This window comes from Musa acuminata, chromosome BXJ3-4 (assembly GCF_036884655.1).
Source record: "Musa acuminata AAA Group cultivar baxijiao chromosome BXJ3-4, Cavendish_Baxijiao_AAA, whole genome shotgun sequence".
In the NCBI taxonomy this organism is placed as follows: domain Eukaryota; kingdom Viridiplantae; phylum Streptophyta; class Magnoliopsida; order Zingiberales; family Musaceae; genus Musa; species Musa acuminata.
The window spans coordinates 7210510-7234088 of record NC_088352.1 but is presented as its reverse complement, the minus strand read 5'-3'; the positions used below and the strand labels follow the sequence as shown (position 1 = coordinate 7234088).

The window sequence follows — 23579 nt, the reverse complement described above, 5'->3', positions numbered from 1 at the left end:
TGATTAACCTATATTTAATTGATCAAAATAAAAAAGTAATATAGATTTTATATGAGTATACGAATTCTTTCACGATGCTGAAGAATTATTAAAGAAGTTTTATTGAAGAATTTTTTATTGCAGATGCTTGAATGCGTCCGTCTTCTATTTATACATATTAGGAGGAAGAATTTTAAGGATTTCTACAGCAGAGGAGGAAACTGCAGCAATGTTACAGTGATACTATAACAGAAGAGAAAACTACGACAGAAGTACAGCAGAGAACCTGAGCGAAGAAACTTCTATCCTATTTATACAGATTAGGAAAAAGAATTTCCTTCAATAGAACAGAAGATTTTCCTCAACAAAATAAAAAGATTTCCTCGTATAGTTAAGAAAATTTTATCAGCTATCAATATTGACATCAGAACATCTATCCTTGATATATGATATTAGATTCCAATGCTAGTATTAAAGTTTACACTACAGAGGATGCTAGGGAAGAGCAGTGATTCGATGAGTCAGTAGACCCTTCTGCATCCTCATTTCTTCGTAAATCGATATTTTTTTCCTCAAACTCTCATTTGTTTAGCTCCCGATTCACTTTTATTGGTTATTTGATCTTTAAAGCCATTGAGAATTTGGGTTTTCATTGATTATGTAAAGCCTTATTCTCATCGGAGAAACTGTAGATTGGTTCATTCTGAGTTGCATCACTTGCATTTGATTTTTTGTTCGAAAGGGTTCCTATTTCTATGAGATTCTGCAACCTTTCCAAGCATAAGAAACTGATACAAGAGGAAGTTTGCACTTGGCTTGAAAGTTGATTCACTTTGATCTATATGTAATTGATCTTCCTTTGCAGATGTATTCCACAATTTGCCGAGTTGCTACTGTTCTTCAGAGTAGATATACAGCACCTGGATTCTGGATCATTGGCCTAAGGCTCTTCGAAGAAGTGGAGAATTTAGTAACCGAGTCTTCTGAAATGGAGCGTATGAGAAACTTCATTGCCGGAGCACGGCACCATCTGAATGAGACCTGCTGCTACTATTTCTACTTCAAAGAACATTTACTTTCTGCTTAGTGAGCTCCATTGTGGGATTTACACTAGCTGGACCATTTTTGTGATCATGGGCATTGTTTCATGAGAATTACCTCCGACTGAAGTTGGGTAATTACCTCTGTTGGTTTACTTGATTGATTGATGGTGTCAATGTTTTACTGTCAGTAAGTATGTGTCTTCGAGGTATCTTTTTGAGGGGCATCTGAATGTGGACCCTGAACCAGCACCTCCTGCATGGCTTGAAGCACAGAACTTACTCACCAGGCTTGCTGTTGCCCAAGATTTGGCTTCTGCGTCTGGATCTTCCAGAGGTCAGGAGGAACTCAGTAATGCTGGAGGGGTGGAAATTGATGAATCTGTCAGAGAGTCGATCGATAATATGCAAGAAATAGGTGGTTCTATGGACCTTGATAGTGCCATCGAAGCTTCTTTGCAGGTGTGCTTTGCTTTGATTTCGAGCTCATATCACATGGCATGCAAATTCATAGGAGATGTTGAAGTCCGATTTGGGATGGCAGAAATCTAAGTTTTGATTCAACAAAACTGTTTGATGAGTTCAGGTAATCGGTGGCGGACCGCAGAGACCACCACCTGCCTCAAAAGAGATCGTAGCCAACTTGCCTGCTGTTACTGTGACCGAGGAAATCATTGCCAGGTTAGGCAGTGAGACAGAGTGTGCTGTTTGCTGGGAGAACTTGGCTGTAGATGACAAGATGCAGGAGTTGCCCTTGCAAGCATCTGTTCCATCCACCTTGTCTGAAGCCATGGCTGGTAGCCACTCTGTTACTCTTGGTTCTCTGAAACAGTCTTTGGATCATCAAACACTACGAAGAACCGTCAATTTGGTTATCATTTCGAGTTCTTTAGCTTACATCGACTATTCTTGTAATTGATTGACAGGATGAGCACTACTCTTGTCGAGCTACGTACGGATGATCATGCATACGAGAGCTAGAAGGAGAGAGAAAGAGAGGCCGAGGAAGAGAGAAAAGGCACAGCAAATGCTCTTTGTATCTATCTAATAGAGTAGTATCCATTTTACAAAAAATATTTTCGACCAATGTACTGAGGCGATGCATGTTAGTGTTAAAGGCCAAGGAAGCTCGTAAGACGATTTGTTTTTGTTCATATATTTTTAAAAAATATATTAATCATATGATTATCTGTTAATCCATCGATTCAACCAATGATCTAATAATAATCCGAGACTTGATCAAATCGATGTTTGGTTTGATTCTGATGACTATGCAAGCAACTGAAGTTAGTCTTGCAAACTTCATTATGCTGTTGCAGTGTTGCCACACATCTTGTAATTTGGAGGCAACAATTGCAAATAAATTGCTGCAAGCTGTTAGCTCATGTTCAAAAATATTGAATGACACTGTTCAGAATCACTTTCATATAAAATTTGATGACTTGAATTCAATTACAATTAGTTTCAGATTAATGGAACTGATTTCAACTTAGCTAGATTCAAAATTCATTTCCAACTGAAAGTGATTTGTGTTTGGGACAAAACAAAAGATGAACTAAGTTCTTTGATGTTAGCAAAAAAATCAACAAATAAATTGAGTTATTGTTTTGCTGTATACATTTCATTCGATATACAAATCAAATACTTCAAAAAAGAAAAAAAATCAGTTAAATTTAGTCGAGATCTAGATTGCACCGATGACAGAAGAATTATGCTCGATTAGAAGAAAGAAAAACAAGTAGAATGTTGTTTATTGAAGCTTTACATTAATTTAGCATTAAGGAAATAGTCTATCTTAAATAAGCAAATTTCATCCATATGCAAACTCTTAAGTCACATGATTTGTTTTTCGTCGCTTGACACTCCAGACAAAAACAAGAGATTTCTAAGTCAAATCTATTAACTCAATGTTGCAAACAAGAGAAATACAAAAATATGATTAATAAAATCCCATTTTCCAGAATTCAATTCATTGTAAACAAGGTTTCAGAGAACAATTTAGAGTGCCTCCAGTTCTGAAGCATCATCACATAAGCATTATGGACTGGCAATACAAAGACTGATAGCCATTCAGAACTACATATCACACACAAAGTTCATCGTTCTACTACAAGTTAAACACAGTAGCTTACAACAAGACGTCAATGCATGGTTGCCTATGAGATTCCAGATACGTACAACCATTAGAAAGTGATCAAATGAGTTGGGGCTGTCCCTCAGAAGCCACATCCACAGCGTCCGACGGCTTGACGGATGCATAGGGTGCTTTGCTCGCCACCCTGCTCAAGCAGATATTAGAAATCTTCACTAAGTTTGAGGTCTAAAGGGATGAAAGAATCAAGCGCTTTTAAACTGTGAAGAAAGAGTGCAGTAATGATACCACAGATAATTTATTAAGGAAATCAAAGCACCTCAGATAAAGGAGAAAAACCAAAGTATCAACTTCACATATGTGCATGAGATATCTTTATGATGGGTAAGTGCTTTCTGTGTGAAAAATTTTCTTACCTCAATGTGAGGTAAGCTTTAACTACTTTGTGAGAATCAAAAGAAAAGGAGGGCAGCAGAAAAAATGGAATTATGGAAAAGTGATTCACGCTAAAAAGAAAAATAAATAATGTTACTAATACAAGCCCATGCAATGACCAGCAGGAAAAAACTGATGTCCTAGGTTCCAAATGCCGGAATCTATTACAATATAAACACCCTAAAGGTGGTTTCCGTTTCGTCTTTTTCCTTTCTTTGTCAATTGTGTTTGAGAGCACTTTTAAGTTTCACCACAGTCCACAAATTTAATCATCATAAACACTTTATCATGGTCCAACAATTGCAAATTGATCCGTCTGGTAGAATTAGAGAACCACACTAATTTGTCAAAAGAGTTTCTTATTAAAAGTCTGTTTACGTTGACAGTAACTCTCATTTCACTGCAGAAAATAGGAAAGAAACACGAGAAAGGGAGGAATGATTTCTTTCAAATTTCCTATCTCTGGAAGGTTGAGGAGAAGGATATTTCAGCATTTCTTGTTTCTCCTCTTTATCCATAAAAGAGGAGAGATTGATTCTTACCTCTTTTTTACTGAGAGGTTGAAGGAATTACCTGTCATGACGTTTCTCCAAGAAGCGCTGAAGTGAGTGCCTCCTTGCAATTGGGAGCTCTGCGTAAAAATGAAAATTATCAATTCCAATAAGTCAAAGCATAAACGTAAAATCGATGCATCAGTAGCTACTAAGAACAAAGGAAGAAGGTGGCTTGACCAGCTTGCAGCTTGCAGAGAGGACTGCTAGGGTTGGGAGCAAGTTGGGGCTGCGTCGGTGCACCATTCGACGCAGCTGAAGAGCTGAGAAATGACAGAGTCCTCGTGAGCACTGGTGCAGCCGGCACCGCAGCTGCAGTTGTGGCAGCAGCTGGACCAACTACCACGGGGGGCTTGGCGATAGCAGCCACAGCAGCAGTGTTATTAGCGGCAGTCCTCGCCACCACCGCCGTGGCTGCAGCGATGAGCATGATGGCCTGTGCCTGTTGCAGTATCCAACAGAACTAAGCTCAGGTACTAAGAACACATAACACAGAAGCCACCATGCGAAAATAGATCTGACTAAAAGGCTCACCTTTTCCGGAGGGACGGCATCGTAGACGTTGACAGCTCCGCCATAAAACATAATGAGCTGCGAGGTCGCCGGAGGGCTCGGCTTCGGTGTCGGCAAGTTCCTCAAACAACATCCACAAAACAATTGAGTAAACATTCTCAATGCACACGCATCAAAGAAGAAACTTTCACCAATTAAGCAGTAGAAAATTGTTAGATCCAGTGAAGTGGGAGAGGATCTTGTTACAATTTAACCCCGTACGTTTCACAAAGCGATTGAATCAACCTAATCTCCTCGACTCCTAAAAAATTATGACCACCATAGACGTTCAAATCCCAAAAAATCAAATTGAACCCGAAAAGATGGTTATTTTATCTATGTATTCGCAATACAATTGACCCAAAGCTCAATTTTGTTGTGAATCGGAGCATGCCTTACCTGATGCCGACCTCGGTGGCGGCGGCGGAGCCACTGAGGGAGAGATGGACTGCGCTCTCCTCCTCCTTCGCCTCCTTCTTCTCGGAATCGACCTCGGATCGATCACCGGAGGCCGGTTGGCTCTGCGCCTTGAGGATATCCATACGCGAATGCATCTTCTCCTCTTGGAAGACTGCAGAAGAAGACGAGGAAGAAGACGAAGAGAAGAAGAAAAAGAAGTGGCTAAAAGAGGGGAGACGACGAGTGGTAGAGGCAATTCTTTAACGTGTTATTATTCTTTGACGCATGTGGGAAATTGAGATCACGATTCGGATTCGGATTCGGACCGATTCAATTTTACGGGTTCGGATCCACAAGTTTAAAAACTATGGGGTTATTGGATTTAACCCGTTAACACTCCAGGTCACCATCTTCCCCTTGGCGGGTCCAAATAGGATCAGGCAAATTAGCTCATTAATTAAACGTTTGCAGAGGAATAAATATTAGGCGCCCCACAAATCCATACACTAATGGGGCCCATCAGAGCCGGAGAGGGCGAGGTCGATTGGCTGTGATGCGTGGTCCCCAACGGGCATAGATCCTCGGTGCCATCTGTGGAACCCGACCGCACCGAGCGAGGGGGGAAGGGTGGGTCAAGATTCGTGCCGAGTTCCCTGGTGGAGACCCCGAGTGGTTCGTCGCCAACTTTGAGATGCGTGCTTCGCCGATGCCGTGTTCGTGATTAAAGATATACATTAGCCCAACGAACCAATCACTTTGAGTGTTAGATTAACAGGAATGCAAAAATCTTGCCTAATTAAAACCTAACATTCATTTTTTTCAATATTAACTCTTTATTTTATTTTTTTGTCAAATGGTATCCTTTATTTAAAAAATATTTAAATTATTTCTTAAAAAATTTCACACTTGTTATAGTGTTTTGGTTTATTATAGTATTTTGATCATCATAAAAAAAATCATAAAATTTACATAAAAATATTATAAATGATCAAAATAAACTTTTAGCCTCAACTAAATAAATTATAAATTTAAAAATATGATATTGTAATGATGTACGACATTATGTTGATGTTTTTCAATGACATTTATAGTATTTTTAATATATCAATAAAATACTATAAACGAGCCAAATGAAATTATTGTAATGGTTGAAAACTTGTAAAAAAAAGAACAGAAAAATTTGATGAGAAAACCTTTTAAGGGATATTTTATATTATTTTTTAATTAAGAATATTGTTCGAGAAAAAAAAAAGATACTTTTTTAGAAATATAAAAAATAAAGGATATTTTATAGGAAAATTGATTTGAGCCCTCACCCTTTTCCTTCAAAAGAGAGTGGAAAAAATATACAATTTCAAGCACCTTAACTCAAAAGAATTATCTTGTTATATCCAACACCCAGTGGGAAGATATAGAATACACTGTAGATGATGAGCAGCACTCTAAAATATAAGCCACAGAAACAAAGTTCAACTTTTTGCCATTATATAAACTTTAAAGATGATAATTACCCACCAAAAGAAGATTCTCTATCGTTTGTTCTTTCATCTCTGTAGTGGCTGCTGGTATGAGACAGCATGCCGTGCTGTTTAGCTGTGAGTTTAAGGCCTGTTTGGTCTTTTGAACATGCTTCAATGTTATCTGAAACCCTCTTTCAGCTGCTTCTGTTTGCCCTTGTTTTTATATTCAGAGCCAGTGTCAGCAGGAGTGAGGTAGGTGCTTTTAGAATGGTTTGTGTACAGTAAAAGAATCTTTCTTGGACGAATTTTTTTAATAAGTTTTGAAATTTATCGTAAAGCATTTTTAATTTAAATATATATTTTTTTTAAATCATCATATCTTGTCGATCATCGCACTCTGTTTCGTCGATCACCCTCCCCCGCCTCGTAAATTGTCAATCAATGATTGCTTATATTTTCATAAATAGGTTGATTTTATCGTTCGTCCCTTTTCTCCTTCGATTATCTATGCTTCGGTGTGTGAGTTCTAGTCTTACTAGTCATGCCTACGTCTCTGTATGTAGCCTAGTCTCATAAATCACCTCCCCTCCTTTCATACGATGCTCCTTCTTGGAGTTAATCTAATAAATTGGAGTTCTAAGAAGTTGAATATCATGCTATTGCGACTACTACTGCAGAACTCAATTAGGTTACGAATCTACTCAAAGAACTTGATGCAACGTATATATGTGTCAATCCAGTATTCCACTCAATCATGAAACACATAACTATCGACTTTCACTTGGTACGAGAATAAGTTGTCAGACATAAACTACGTTTTTCTCATGTACATATGGCTGATCAACTAGTAGACTCACTCACAAAGCTTCTAGCCCGTAAACTATTTGTATCACATCGGTCGTCGAAGATCGACATCCTTGACAGGAGCATTATATTATGAGGGCATTATAACAGCTAAGATTTCTTATGATAACAGTTGAGAATTTTTCAATTATATGTCTGAGGATGACTATAATCAACCTGGGAGATTTCAACGGAGATAATAAAATGATTTTTTTTAGGTAGTAATATTCTACCGAAATTTTTAAAATTGGGAGTGGAAGATTCCCAAACTGAAGGGCTTTTTCGAAAATTCGCTCACCTTTTTCTATTTCCCTGTAGCTTCTTCTGTGTCGCATTGCTTCATCCCATCCATGTTTCTGTCTATTGCTGTGAAATAGATCTTTAAGACAACCATGAGCTCTTTCGAACTACCTGAGTCCCTGGTGTAGCTCCATGTCTGGTTTTCTTTCCCTCTTTGCATCTTGAAAAGCTACTGTCTTTTTTACTTGATTTTTGTACTAAGATAGAGCTTGTTTGCTGTTCTGAAAATGGTTTTATATTTCATGTGTGGTATAGAAATCTGAGAGCTGGATTTGTGGGGAATATGGGGTGGTTTTCAGTGGGTTTTAGGATGATTTGTTGGCTTTGGTTTGTGGTTTGTGTGGGTGGGATTGGAGCTAACTGGGGGACACAGACAAGCCACCCTATTCCACCAAACACAGTGGTTCAGATGCTCAAGAACAATGGCTTTCAGAAGGTGAAGTTGTTTGATGCCGATGAGGGGCTTTTGAATGCACTGAAAAAGAGTGGTTTGGAGGTGATGGTCGGCATCCCTAATGACATGCTTGCGGTGCTGGCCGCCAGTACGAAGGCAGCACAGAACTGGGTATCTAAGAATGTCTCGGAATACATCAATGATGGTGTGAACATCAGGTGCTTTTTCTTCCTTAGATTCTGTTCTATCATGCTTAGTCTGTGTGGTTTCTTTTTCTAACTCTTGTGGATGCTCAAAAAAGGGAAAAACGATCAGCTTTCCGGTTCCCATGCTTTCCTGTATAAAAAGAGGGGTATTGAGATTAGGGTTTTAGTATTCGAAGCAGAACATGCCTAATTGAGAGCTGATCTGCAGTTTGAAGGGCAAACCACCTTGAGATCTCCATTCTGAGTTTAAATCACTTAGTTTTAGTCCTCAGCAGTATTGTATTTCCTCTAGATCTGGGAGTGTTTCCTGCAGCTAGGTGAAATGAATATCAACAGAAAGCCATTATTTATTGTGGACTGCTAAAAGAAAATTGATCTCTGAACATACATAATTGAGACAGGCATTGAGATTAGGGTTTTAGTATGTTAAACAGAACAAACCTGATTGAGAGCTGATGTGCAGTTTGAAGGGCATATCACCTTGACATCTCCATTCTGAGCACAAATTCACTTGGTTTTAGTCATCGGTCTGTATTGTATTCCCTCTAGATCTGAGTGATTTCTTCAGCTAGGAGAAAGGTTGCTGTGGACTGCTAAAATTTCATCTCTGAAGCTTAGGTTTCAATAAAATGAATTGTAGGTACCTTTCCGGATCTCATAATTTGCTTCAGTTCCGTAAGTGTGGTAAAACCTTTTTTTCTTCCTTTTCTGGAGCATCCATGTTCTTGTCATGAACCACCTTTCCTTTTCTCATCTCTTTATCAGGTAAAAGCCTTCACCAATGTTCATTTAACTGGATCAATGGTGCTATCCAATTAGCTAGTTCCTCCTGCGTGCTTCAATCAAATGAAGATGTCTTGCAAATATTAATCTGCATCACATATTAAGTATATTTTTCTTGTTTATAGTGGTTTAGGTTTCAAAGAGCAACGATCTACAAAAGAGTAAACCGATAGTGCTAATATCAACTTCTTTTCCGAGTCCATGGCTGAAAAATATGTATGGAACTGCACAATTAGGTTGCTGAAGAACATGCGGACTTAGATTTTCCACAATTTGCTTTGTAGTCTGTACATGCAAAGCATCTACAAATGTTTGTATTACTTATTAGATAAGATCAAGAGTACTGCTGCTTGGATTGACATTTCTCAACTCTCAGTTTCACTTGGAAGCTTGAACTCCATATGTTTTAGCATGTAATAAATTGATTCAATATTTTGAAATGGAGATTGGTAAACCTTCAAAATATTTTTTTATCCTAAATATTAGTAATGATTCTTTTATCTGAAATTTGCTGTCAAAAGGTATGTTGCAGTTGGAAATGAACCTTTCTTGCAAACATACAACGGGAGCTTTCTGCAGACCACCTTTCCAGCCCTCCAAAATGTTCAAGGAGCTCTAACCAGAGCTGGTCTGAGCAGCCAGGTCAAAGTTACTATCCCTCTTAATGCCGATGTTTACGAGTCATCAAGTGGCCGACCATCTGATGGGGACTTCCGTTCTGACATCCGTGATCTCATGCTTGCTATTGTTAAGTTCCTCAGCGACAATGCTGCCCCCTTCACCGTCAACATTTACCCTTTCATCAGCCTCTACAGCGATCCAAACTTCCCAGTGGATTATGCTTTCTTTGAGGGAAATTCTTCCCCTGTCATTGATGGTACAACTAGTTACACCAATATGTTTGATGCAAACCATGATACTCTCATCTGGGCCCTGAAGAAAAATGGATACGGAAATCTCCCTGTCATTGTTGGAGAGATCGGCTGGCCAACAGATGGAGATATGAATGCAAACCCTCAGTATGCTCAACGATTCAATCAGGGATTCATGAACCACATCCTGATGGGGCAGGGCACGCCAGTGAGACCAGGACCAATAGACGCATACCTTTTCAGTTTGATCGACGAAGATGAAAAGAGCATCCAGCCAGGAAATTTTGAACGGCACTGGGGAATTTTCACTTATGATGGTTTACCAAAGTATCAACTGAATCTTGGGACGACGAAGGCCGGAGGATTGGTTCGAGCTCTGAATGTTCAATATCTTGACAAGAAATGGTGCGTCCTCAAGCCTTCAGTCAACCTTGATGATTCCAGGATCGCTCCAAGTGTAAGCTATGCCTGTGCCAATGCCGACTGCACCAGCCTGGGCTACAACACTTCATGTGGTAACTTGGATGCACAAGGCAACATTTCGTATGCATTCAATAGTTTCTACCAGAAGAACGATCAGGACGCTGTAGCTTGTGATTTTTCGAACTTGGCGACGATCACGGAGAAAGATCCAACTACAGGAACTTGCAGGTTTGAGATCATGATTGTGGCAGATTCTGGGATGTCATGGAATCTGCCGCGAGTGAGAGATCACAGAGCTCTTCTGGTGTTGTCTGTATTTCTTCAAGTGATTTGGACACTACCTTGACATTTTTATTCTATCAAAATGCAGTCTCCAATTTGCAGCCACACTCCCTGCTTCATGGAGATCAATGAGTACCTCTTGAGATGCAAAAGACTAAACAAGATGGTGACCATGAGAATAAGTTTCAAGATTGAATGAGATCATCAAGGAGCCATGTGGTGGTGCTGCGGAAACAATCTCGCTCAGCATGCTGCCTTTTCTTTTCTGTTCAAGTGATTGGAAAATATGTTGTCAATACAACCAAAGCAAAGTAAGATAGCTTTGGACGATTTCTAATGTCTGGGTTCAGAGCTACATACCGATGGTTTGAGATCCACATTTGATACAAAGCTGACCTCCATGAGTGCAAATTTATCTTAATGTTGATGATTTTGCCAGTAAACCTGTACTCAGGTCATCAGCAGGTAGTGGTGGATTTCAGGACCAGTTGGTGCCATAAGCTTCTTCAGCTGCATCTCAGGAGATGGCACTTGCAGTCTCCACTATCTCTGAAGCCTTCGGATCAGCGACTATTTTAATTGTATTTGTTTCAGTAGTCGAAACACATTCAACATTGCTTTCATTCATGTACTCTCTGTGGTCTCTGTGATCTTAACTAATCTATGTCATCCATAGGTACAATCTCTGGCCAGTTAACAGATTAGGGTAGAAAACAAAAACAAAAACAAAAGCAAATACAATTGTGCATTACAAATACATAAAGCAGAAAACAAAATCAAAGACAAACGAAGAAGTAAAAGAAACTAAAACAAGTCATTGCACTATGAGAGGAGAAATATTCTCGACTAATGATTGTTTGGTTCTTTAACGTATGAAATATGGATCAAATAATTATTTTATAAAATTAAAATCGAATTTTGATTCAAACATGCTTTATAGATCCAAAATAAGATTTTAGAATCTTTTCATAAAACTTATTAAATCCATGATAAGATGCATGAATTTTCTGATAAATCCATTAGAGTATTTTCTGAATTAATCGGTAATTTGATCTTTTAATTGTAGAGTATCCTTAAGAACTTTCGATTTCGCCTTGACGGATGAAGAAAAACTTCATTACATATTACAACCAGGGACCATAACCTTATTTATAATCATAACTGATGAATCTATAATTATGATTATATTCATAATTGATGAATATATAATTATGCCTCGAGTTTTATATTCCAAATTTATCTCGTTATTAGGTTAGAAATATAATTGATGGTATCCACACAATTAATTTTCATAATAATTATGTCCCTTAGCCAAATAATTTTATTTTAATTAGATCATTTAATTTTGACTAATCAAAATAATGACTTAACACATTTAATTATGTATGTGTGATCCTTAAAATTCTAACAATATTACTGGACATGTGGTCATACAAGTGGTCATATATATGATAATTCGAAGATATGCACTTCGTTCATACCGATCCAAATCACGTGAGGCTAACTTAGACATCATCAAAAAAAAATTTTCCTAACATACCACAAATAGATAAAGTAGAAAATAATAATAAAATATATTTTTAAAAATATAATCGGGGACAAAATAAAAAAAAATCATTAAAAAAAACATATAGCGGAAAACAAAACACGGATAAATGAAAAGTTAAAGAAAAAACTGAAACAAAAAAGGTTGGATGTTGCACGAAAAGAAATAACAAACCACAAAAACACGAATAAAACTATAAAAGAGAATTCCGTTGCCGGGACTCGAACCCGGGTCTCTCGGGTGAGAGCCGAGTATCCTAACCAACTAGACTACAACGGATCGTTGAAAGTTTATATAAATAACATATTTAGTTCTTTTAAGATGTAAATAGTACGTCGAATGGCAGTATATTAGTATTATGGTAATATATTTGTATAGTAGTATATCGGAATCCTTCTATGGTAGTCTCTAATATTTGATTAGAATAAATTGATGTTAATTAGTAGATAGCGATTATGCAGAACAGATGTCAAAATCCGATTTGATGATATTCATATATTTTCTTCTTGACTTTTAATATGTCAAATATTTGTGCTACATTTTTATTTCTATATATTTTTAATTCAAGCTAGCTCTGGGTATTAATAAGTACTTAATTTAATTTTAATTTTATAGGATAAAAGAGTAGGAGTAGTATACTAATAGCTTATTATTATTATTATTATTATTATTATTATTATTATTATTATTATTATTATTATTATTATCATCAAATAATATTTTTTATTTTTCTGAACATAGCTCTTCTAGCTCAAAAAAATATTCAGATTATCCATCAAAAAGTTTCTTGCTCATTATAGTATTTTGACCATCATAATAAAAATATTAGTGTAAAACCTATTTAAAATTATTATAAATGAGTTAGATTGAATTAAAACTTACTAGAAACTATTTTACATATTATGTTAGGATTCAAATAAGCATATGTAATAGTTTAAGAATAATATCACTCAAATATGAATAAAAAGATAATTTATTATAGTTCTTGATCATCATAGTAAAAATATTATAAAAATATATTAAAATATCATAAATGATCTGAATGAACTCCTAACATCAACCAAGTTACAAGTCTAAAAATATGTTTTCATAATAGCCTTAAGCAATGATAATTAAGAAAATACAAATATGATGTCAATATTTTAATAAAAATATTATATAATATTTTTATAAATAAAAATATTAATAAAAAAATATTTTAAAATAAGCATAATAAAAATATAATAAAAATTATAAAAATGAGTTATTCTCAAAGTAAAAAAACTATAATAATAAAAATAAGTAATTGCAAGGAGAAGTGTTCTCAAAGTAATGATTGTTGGACATGTGGTCGCATAAGTAGTGGTATGTATATGACAATTTGGAGATATGCACTTCATGTATATATGGATCCAAATCATCCGGGGCTAACTTAGATATCATCAAATTTTGTTTCCCTAATATACTATGATCAAATAAAGTAGAAAAAAATAAAAAAATATTTTTAAAAATAATCGGGGATAATAAAAAATATTATAAAAATAATTTATTCTCAAAGTAAAAAAACTAAAATAATAAAACAAGTCATTGTAAGGAGAAGTATTCTTAAAGTAATGATTGCTGGACATGTGGCGTACAAGTGGCATGTATATGACAGTTTTGATATATGCACTTCATTTACATATGGATCCAAATCATATTGGGCTAATTTAGATATTATCAAATTTTATTTCCCTAACATACTACGATCAAATAAAGTAGAAAAAAATAAAAAATACTTTTAAAAATAATCAACAACAATAAAAAAATAAGAAATATTATAAAAAAGTTATTCTCAAAGTAAAAAAATAAAAACAAGTCATTACAAAGGAGAAGTATTCTCAAAGTAATGGTTGCTGGACATTTGGTCGCACAAGTGGCATGTATATGACAGTTTGAAGACATGCACTTTATTTACATATGGATCCAAATCACATGGGGCTAACTTAGACATCATCAAATTTTGTTTCCCTAACATATTACGATCAGATAAAGTAGAACAAAAAAAAAAATACTTTTAAAAATAACCAGGGATAATAAAAAAATGTAAGAAATATTATAAAATGAGTTATTATCAAAGTAAAAAAACTAAAACAATAAAAACAAATCATTATAAAGGATAAGTATTCTCAAAGTAATGATTGCGGACATATGGTCACACAAGTGGCATGTATATGCCAGTTTGGAGACATGCACTTCATGTACAGATCCAAATCATATGGGGCTAACTTAGATATCATCAAATTTTGTTTCCCTAACATATCACAGATAAAGTAGAAAAAAAAAATAAAAAATACTTTTAAAAATAATCGGGGACAATTAAAAAATGTTCATTACAAAAAAAAAAAGCAGAAAACAAAAAACAGATAAATGAAAAGTTTAAGAAAAAACTGAAACAAAAAAAGTTGGATGTTGCACGAAAAGAAATAACAAACCAAAAATAAACAAATAAAAAGTCAAAGAAATATAAACCCATAAAAGAGAATTCCGTTGCCGGGACTCGAACCCGGGTCTCTCGGGTGAGAGCCGAGTATCCTAACCAACTAGACTACAACGGATCGTTGTATGTTGGTTATATAAATTAAATATGATTTTTATTTACGTGTTTTGGATACCTAAATAACATGAGAATAACATATGAATAAAAAAAAAATTATTATAGTTCTTGATCATCATAGTAAAAATATTATTAAAATATATTAAAATATCGTAAATGATCTGAATGGACTCCTAACATCAACCAAGCTACAAGTCTAAAAATATGATTTCATAATAGCCTAAGAGCAATAAAAATACAAATATGATGTCAATATTTTTAATAAAAATATTATAAATATTGTAAATTAAAAAATTAATAAAAATATTTAAATGAGCACAATAAAAATATAAGAAATATTATAAAATGAGTTAAATGAAAATACTATAATAAATTAAAATTGATAAAAAAAAATTATGAAAAGAATTGATGAGAGATATTTTAGATATTTTCGAATTAGAGGTCTTGTTTGGATCTTTCGCTAGGAAAATCGGCCTTTATATATTATATTTAAAATTATGGAGATTAAATATGATAATAGCCGTTTTTTCGGGGGTAATAATAGCACGATGCAAGTCTCTCGACCGAACCCACCGATCTACCTCCCAAGGACAGGAATATGGTTCTGCGGGGGATTTCTTGTGGGTCCCACTACAATAACAATCATTAGGATGGTTGCATTTGGTGGTAAAACCAAAGCGGTAAAAGAAGTCTTGCTCGTCTCAATTACCACCACTACCGATGCAATTAATCCACTTCTCTACGCACGCAAATCCAAGAAACGAAGGTTAAAAGCAACAAGAGAATGAGGTGGAGGCAGTGAAATGGCGGAGCGAAACCCTCGCGATACCCCGGCCGGGACTGCGGCCGCGACCGCGAGGGCGGAGGCGAACGTATTCTCGTCCGAACCGAGATCGTTCAAGATGGATCGTAGGTCTCCGGAGGCGTCCGCGCTCCGGGACGCCGTGTCCGGGAAGCTCCTTGAGTTCCTCGGTAGCTACTCCGATGATGTCCTCACGGTACAAGATTTCACAACCTCCCATCTTATCCAGTCTATTTTGATGTCGTTGATGTGGTGCATCCAGCGATGCCCTTAGTTGCGAACCCAAATTGCAAGGGTAGGGTTTTTGTTTGATCCATTGATGGCGGCGTGGGAGTTTCGTCCTTCTTCCAGTTTGTGTTCTAATGTTGGGTTTGGATTATGCGGGCCGTGTGAAGAAAGGTCTCTGGACTGTGACCTTTCAGTTAGCACCAGGATGCAAATCGTAGCTTTCTTGATGATTAGATTGGCGTCACGGAGTGCGATAATAGATTTCTTGAACATAGTGCATACATCATGCTTATCTTGTTATTACTGCATTCAGAAAGTGTTCAACAGACCCAACGTTTTTCCTTTAGGATGAGGGAGAAAACATATTTAGCCTCTCCTTGTATTTTGTTATAGTGTATTGATTGCTGCAGACGGCTATGAGGTGCGGTTCAACATGGCATTCTTTAAATGGAAGTACTGTATATTCGTGTCTTCAATTTAGTTAAACCACGCTACAATCGTGTCATTTAATTTGTTATTTTTTTGGTTAAATTTCATTGTTGAAGTTCAGTGTCACAGTATGGTGGGAATCAATCACATTTAGTTTTTGTCCTGTTTGACTATCCAGGAGTACATCATAGTTCTTGTTTGCAATGGGAAGCATCAGAATCAAGCACGAGATGACCTGGAGGCATTTCTTGGCAATGAGAGTGAAAAGTTTGTAGCATGGTATTTCAAATTTTATATTGTTTGTCTACTAGTATATTGTTATGTTATGTGCTTGTTGTTGCTTATCGATGTTGATTATGGTTTTTTGCAGGCTTTGGGATTATCTATCTGATCAAATAAATGTTTCAAAGCCGCAACTCGACTCTTTGGACATAAAAACCAAGGTGATCAGTAATCATGCTCGTTGAAAAATACAAAATAATAGGCCTTTTGAAGTTCAGGCCTTTGTTGTTTTATGCAGTTAACTTAGGCTTCTGTGCTACCTGCATAGGTGTAATCAAGCCACAGGATGCTAACTATATGCTTGCTAGGACTGCAATATATGTAAATCTACAATCACATATGTTCCTTATATGTAAATATACACACGAGTATTGAACATATTGTTGGCTGCAATTTATAGGTATATATTTGTCTGAACAAAGATAATTATAAATTCATATGCATTATCATTATGTATGTGGTGTCAATGAATTTGCTTATATGGATAGTGCAATATTGCTTTCAATGAAGTGAAATGTTTATTTTTCTCCTCTAAGTTGAAATACTTGTTTTAGATAATATGAAACTTTGATGGCATGTATTTTTGAAGACTAATGAAATAATTTGGTGTTAGGTTCATCTCCTGAGTTATTACCTGCTGCCTAGATCCATTAATGAGATTATTTAGACTATCCTAGACTTGTTATTTCATTTAAATTCAATTAGCCTCGAACATTCCAATTATTCATTTCATGTATGTGATCTATATTTCAGTCTATGGGCAGTATTTGTGATCCATCAAGCTACGACAGAAACTTCAGTTCCACAAACGAAATTGAAGATTCAGAGAGGTGTAAAGATTGGTGTCCCAGTTATAGCCCTTCTGTTGATGTGCATACAGATGTACCACAGGAACAAGCATGTGCAGATTATGACAAGGTGGGTTTAACCAACAAAAATCAAAGTGGATTGAAATTAAATATGAAAGCTAGCTTGATGTTCTCTCCTAAAACTTTTTCTGGTGGTGAGCAACACATACAAGGTGAAAGTCAGCAGCAGAAGGTTGATTGGCTAAGCCTTTTGTCTTAGATATCATGTTAATTTCTAAAGGGGCTGCAGTATCTAACTTCACCATTCATATGGTAGAACAGATAGCTGAAAGCAATTCAAGTGCATTGCCTTGTCAACCTTTGCATGTGCCAGAGACAGAACAAGTTGCGAAGAATTCACAACCAATTATTAGGGGCAAGTATTCTTTCTTCCTTGTCTTTCTTCTGGAAAATCAAAGGCAATTCTTGCTTGTTTGCTTTATATATTATCACAATGTTCTTCTTTATTTAATCCAATAGGAAATTGCTAAACTCCTTATTAACTGTTTAGTAATGCTTCAAAATTAAATTTCAAGCATATCTAGGCGGTTAACAGAGACAAAACATCTTGCAGTGCTTCTATATGCATCTTATAATCGGCAGCATCTTTTATTCTTGCAGAGGATATTAAACCTAAATATCTATCCATTAGAAGTGATGTTCAAAGGAGGTTTTCTGCAAATAATGTGGTTGTTGAAGAGGCTCAAATTGCTCGGCCTCGTGGTAACGTTTGGGATAGGCTAGGCAAACCATGCAAAGACGATGAGTCTATATTGGGAGTGGAAAAACATCATATCGTCAAAAGAGAAAAAATAAACAATAATGTAGAAGAACTTCAAGATCCAAGGCCAATGTTGGTTAAGCCATATGCAAGACTAATCAGTGACGAGACCGAAAAGGTTTCTGTACTTGATAAAGGTCATGGAAAAATAATATCCAACAATCATCCAGGGGGATATGATATAAAGGAGCATGCTACCCAGGGCTCATTTGATCAATTGGTTAGATCAAAAAGGAAGAGACATTATAATGGTACTACATGTGGCAACACTACAGCATCTCTTTCTGGCAGCGAGGAAAATTTTCTGCAAGATAAAGACACATTTCACAGGACAAAAGGGTCCTTGCCTGTTAAACATCAATGTTTCCCTAGGTCAAATGAGTTAGCAACTAATGCAAAAAGGACTACCGGAATGTTTCCAGAACCGGAACTCTCTTCAATGAGATCTTTGAGTGAGCATAAAGCACCTGCTGAGAAAGTAGTTCAATCTCTGTTGAAGGAGAACACTTCATCAACAACTGCAATGCAGGATGCAGTTCCAAGTGGTAGTTCAGCATATAAATCCAAGTCCATTAAATATGCAAGTGAAAACAGTGGAACTAGGCCCGTGCAAAATGTAAGATATCACACAAGGCATGCCAAGTTTATGGAATTTTCTAACGATTGACATTTTTATTCTTGTTTAATTTCATGTGCAGGAAATGCTTGATTTAAAATTAAAACTACATCAAGTAGAGAAGGATATGCATATGCTCCGTTCAAAGCAGGCAAATTTGAATAACTCAAAACCTGTTCCACCATCAGGTCATACAATGCCATTGTTTTTTATACTTTGCTTTTCGAAATATGTCTCTATGGAAGATTTTTCTGGAATCATTTCAATTATATGGTTTGTTGCATCTATATTTTATAGATTGTGAAGCTGAAGGCATCAGCCAGCTTTTTGTCTTCATTCAGCTTCTGTTTTTAATCATTCAAGAAGCTGTAGTGACAATTTATTCTCTATTGCTCGAGCTGTTAAAGTTCCTAATGCATGATTTTGCTCGTCACATTTAATTTTAATTTCATAATAAGTCATGCATTATCATAGCACTATAGCTAGTTATGTACTTCAGGTATTGCATGTCATTGTCAGATGGTCAGAGTATATCGCTGATACATGTTTGACTTTTAGCCTTCTATTCTGTCAACTTATGCAGCTTTTTCTTGGTTTTGACATGCTTATTCCTGGCATGTCTCATAAAAAGTCAAGTGCCAGAATTTAGTTCAATGACTTTGTTGATCTTCTACCAATTTGTACACTGTTTCTTATGGGTGCAATTATGCATAAAACGAGTGCTCAACATATGGTTATATTGTAGAATATATCTATTACATGTGATAAATATTTCAAGTGATGGATTTATATCTTTGTGATGGTTTTGGGAAAACATATTTTTGCTTGTTTATTCTATCGATTGTTTTTGTTCAGTGTTGTAGATTTTCCATGTCAGTTGTGCCAGTGACATTTGATTATTTTCCAGTGGTGTGTATATTATTCTTTTTTCTTTTGGTGGTTGTTGTTGCTTATATTATCTTTTTTTCCAGTTTCTCATATTATTTTAATAGGCATAACATGTTAATCTGATCAGTCATTGTAATCTTTAATAGCCCTCATTCTGTTAAGTGGTTATTGAGAATGGATTACCTTCTTATGTTGCTTCTAACATCATGTAGGTGTACAATGGTATCCTGATCAGTGTTTGAGAACATTCTAGTTATGTTGATCTGAATTTCTTATAGGCTTAGGATGGTATTCTGATCAGTGTTTGAGCTTGAAGTGTCACATTCTGAACTGTTTGTTGCAAATTAATCTCCTTCTCGCAGGACTGCAGAACAGCGTGAAGGAAGATGCTGAATCAAGGACCGTTTTTGTCACAAATGTACTCGCAGCAAAACAAGCAGAGTTTACATTTCTAGCTTTATTTCTTAATATGTTAGTTTCATTTTGGCATATGCAAACACATAGTGGTCAACATGAAATTTGGTGGACAAAATATATCAGATTGCCCAGCACTTTTACCAAAAGATGTAATTGGACTTAGACTTTAATTAGCACTCCAAGTGTAGCTGCAAGCCTGGAATGCATGTGGATGCAGTAGATCTTTAGAGTTCCTGATACCTAATTGTGCTTGCCTCCATAGGATTTCTCATTTATTTTTTAATGGATTTATGGAGAGTATCTCAGTTTGTACAATATTCTAAGTTTCTGATAAGTTCAAATCTGCATGCCTAAAAAAATATCTGCACGCATGATCTAGTTTTCAGTACATTCATTGGTCTGATTATTGTCATGTATGCTATACTTCCTAGAATTAGGATATTAGATCCTGGATAGAAGTTGTTTTAAGATTCTCAGAGAAATGATAGGATGAAAGGAAAAGGTTAAACCAAAATATACACAACTTTTTACATGTGGGGTTTCTTTTATTTTTGGTTGTCTTTCTTTCAGTTTTCTTAAAAATCATGCTTTTCTAAGTGTTTACAAGTTGACATTGCTATTAATGTTTATTCTTTCTTGTTAATAAGGTCATGGTGTTAGTAATAAGCTTGATGAACTATTTGCCTCTATATCTCTATAAGGACAATAGATGTCTGATGCTTTTAGTGCTGTGACTCAGGTACATTTTGCAGCATCAAGAGAAGCATTATTATCACATTTTATGAAGTGTGGATCAATTGCTAAAGTGACTATGCTAATTGACACGACAACTGGTCAACCAAAAGGGTAACTTTGTTATTCATTTTCTTTGTTCTTGTTCTTAGAGATATACACATGCTATCGATCATCTTTTATATGCTGAAATAAGTTGATCATCCTACCTAATATTTGTCTTCCAGGGAAGCATATATCGTCTTTGCCAACAAATGGTCAGTTGATAAGGCAATATCATTGAGTGGGACCTCATTCTTTTCTCGGACACTGACGGTATGGTGAAATTGCATTATACATGAATTTACAGTTGTTTGAGATTGTTTGTGCCTAAAAATAGTATAAGGTATATGGTGAGACTTAATGTTACATCATAAGAAAAAATATATTCCATTTGGCTCTTTCATAACTTGATATATGGAGTTCATAGATAAGGTCATGTTGTTACCTCAGTTATGCTTCTACAGTAGTGTTTCTAAAAGGTGCTTGCTTAGGCTCTTGGATGAGGTGTGATGAGGCCCAAGCGCCTTGCAATACCTCTGGGCAAGGCGTTTCGATGAAGCGTCGCTTGGGCACTCGCATGTGCTTAGGCGCTGAGTGTCTCGACTGAGCACCCGAGTGAAATTTGGTCAGGATTTGAGCTTGGTTCGATTGAACGAGCAAGTTGGTTTAATCGAACCAATGTACCTTAACACAAACCGACCCCCCCCCCCTCGGCGTCGGGGCTTACCCCATTGAGACAAACTCGAAGTGAAACCCTATGTTCGTCGTTGCGTTCATTCGTAGCTTCGTCCGCTGCCCTCTCCTTCCTCCACAATCGTCGATTACTCCTCTTTCTCAGTTTCTTCTTTAGAATTGTTTAGCACCATATTGTTCCACTCTTCAGAACTGTTTAGCACCGGTTAGAAATCATATTGTGTCATTTTTATTTTTACGATCATATTTATCAATCGTAATATATATTCTAAAATTTGTAATGTTTTGGAGTGTCTCGCTTCACTCGGACGGGTGCTGAGGCAAGCGCCTAGCACATCGGGCGTTTTGAGACCTTGGCGTCTTTTGGCACCTAGCGTTTTTTGAAAACATTGCTCTACCAGTAAACTTTGCGAGAGAATCACATGCCCGTAATTTTTTTGGATGGAATTTTGGTAGCAGATATTACAAGATGCAATGTCTCAAATATTGAGGTCACTGAAATACAGAAGTTTTGTGTTGAATTTTAATGTTGAGGATAGATGGAAAAATAATGTTTAAAGGCCAAAACTTGACTGATATTTTTCTTTCTCTGCTTTGTGAATTTGACCTTCATTATAGATCGTTCTGAGCTTGAGTTTTTGTGAGAATTTAGCGGACATCACATGTACAGACTGACCATTACAAAACAGGAAAATTTGCACTGAGCAATCAATAATAATTCATTCATATTTGTTAAGTATGTTGAAGTTTTAGAGGAGAGAACTTTTATATGCACCGCTATAACCTGGCAGTTTCTAGGTTAATTCTATCAGGTGGATGCTAAAGCTTTGCCCTCAGTAAAGCTTCACTTCAAATTATCTTCTACAGTTTTGTGCTGTATTAATACGATTGTATTCATGCGATAACATTGATCTACCTACATCTGCTATGGCAATGACAAAAGATCAAAGGCATAGCTAATGGATCATCATGTGATTCTTGTTGCATGCTGTCTTTATCAGGTAATGCCAAAGGCAGATATGTCTCCAGGATCGTTGACACAGACTCCGCCCTCTATGAAGCTTCCACAGCCACCACAGCCACGGTATCCTGAATTGTTCAAGAAGGTTCCTGTCCAAAGACATTACACGAAATCTCACCTCCAATGGCGACGGGATGAGTCAGCAACCAACACCTCTGTTCCCGTCCCTACAAACAAGTTGGAATCCTCTAGTGCTGCAAAGTAGACGGCTATCAGCCTTGCATGTGATCCTATGATGAGTCATTGCATCTATATACCGAGATCTGGATTCCAACAGGAAAAGACGAGACTTGTGAGAAGAAGTATGTTGTGTCGAGGACCTTCAGTAACTTCATGGTCCAACAATATTATGACGACAAACGCATGGCTGAGCATTTGGAACCTCACACTACGCTGCCACGGAGCAGCATATAAGTGAAACTTCTCATTCCAGCTACATGTACCATGGTCATCTTGCTTCTCACTTTCCGTACGAATGCAATCTCATCCATATCTTCCATGTAGAGTAGGATTGATGTGGAAACCATCTTTTAGCATGCAGGATTTCTTATTCTCCAACCGAGGGACTGACTATATATCATCGATTGTTGATTTTGTATGTGGAAATACTCTTCTGAGGGTATTGCCTGGATGATGATGCATATGAATTCTAAAGAAATATTGAACATATCTGGTCCACGTTATTTTAAATCGAAATGTTAATCAAAAGAAAAGCATGTTGTAAATGTTAATTAATGTATGAAGAAATTAATTTAGACTTTTTTATTTTCTTAAAAATACATTGTCCTTTTTTGTTGTTGTTGCAATAATCTATGTTGGCCTGATAGAATATAGAGATCATGATAAGGTGTTCTTATCGAATCCCATGGATCTCGATTCTGACAACAATTTGCATGTAAAGTTTATTTATGATGCAAATACATCTAAATTGGATATAATTTCGGGGAATTCAAAATTCTGATGTTGATTATCATGTAATTAATTATATCCAAGAAAAGGAACATTTAAATGGTCGCGTACTATTTCAGTCAACCAAACCAACCCCTGTAGATACAAACATAGAGACCC

The 23579-nt window shown here is 36.2% G+C and overlaps 3 protein-coding genes, 2 non-coding genes and 1 pseudogene across 6 annotated transcripts; 3 read left to right on the top strand and 3 right to left on the bottom strand.

Annotated features, from left to right (window-relative positions):
* The first annotated feature begins 844 nt into the window (after positions 1–844).
* On the top strand, positions 845–2075 carry LOC135635254 (E3 ubiquitin-protein ligase AIP2-like; annotated as a pseudogene).
* Positions 2076–2945: 870 nt separating this feature from the next.
* LOC135637359 (protein TIFY 3-like) lies at positions 2946–5276 on the bottom strand. The gene is made up of 5 exons (XM_065150064.1): positions 5049–5276; positions 4632–4731; positions 4278–4539; positions 4120–4177; positions 2946–3298 (listed from the first exon to the last, which is right to left on the bottom strand). Exons 1-5 carry the CDS (start codon positions 5201–5203, stop codon positions 3214–3216), a joined length of 660 nt encoding a protein of 219 aa, XP_065006136.1. The 5' UTR covers positions 5204–5276; the 3' UTR covers positions 2946–3213.
* A 2408-nt stretch (positions 5277–7684) lies between these two features.
* LOC135635340 (glucan endo-1,3-beta-glucosidase 6-like) lies at positions 7685–11238 on the top strand. The gene is made up of 3 exons (XM_065146354.1): positions 7685–7785; positions 7907–8263; positions 9556–11238. The coding sequence occupies exons 2-3, from the start codon at positions 7935–7937 to the stop codon at positions 10673–10675; spliced, it is 1449 nt and encodes a 482-aa protein (XP_065002426.1). The 5' UTR covers positions 7685–7785; positions 7907–7934; the 3' UTR covers positions 10676–11238.
* Positions 11239–12363: 1125 nt separating this feature from the next.
* TRNAE-CUC (transfer RNA glutamic acid (anticodon CUC)) lies at positions 12364–12436 on the bottom strand. Its single transcript has one exon. It is a non-coding gene; the product is annotated as a tRNA-Glu (tRNA).
* A 2224-nt stretch (positions 12437–14660) lies between these two features.
* Positions 14661–14733, bottom strand: TRNAE-CUC (transfer RNA glutamic acid (anticodon CUC)). Its single transcript has one exon. It is a non-coding gene; the product is annotated as a tRNA-Glu (tRNA).
* A 741-nt stretch (positions 14734–15474) lies between these two features.
* Positions 15475–23142, top strand: LOC135637065 (uncharacterized). Of its 2 annotated transcripts, none has more exons than XM_065149429.1 (11): positions 15475–15730; positions 16370–16470; positions 16562–16634; positions 17227–17514; positions 17604–17697; positions 17943–18718; positions 18801–18906; positions 19969–20024; positions 20763–20869; positions 20983–21070; positions 22492–23142. In XM_065149429.1, the coding sequence occupies exons 1-11, from the start codon at positions 15536–15538 to the stop codon at positions 22714–22716; spliced, it is 2109 nt and encodes a 702-aa protein (XP_065005501.1). In that variant the 5' UTR covers positions 15475–15535; the 3' UTR covers positions 22717–23142. The 2 variants fall into 2 exon arrangements, with proteins under 2 accessions (XP_065005501.1, XP_065005502.1); XM_065149430.1 differs by having other exon boundaries at positions 15476–15730; positions 17227–17391.
* Positions 23143–23579: the final 437 nt, after the last annotated feature.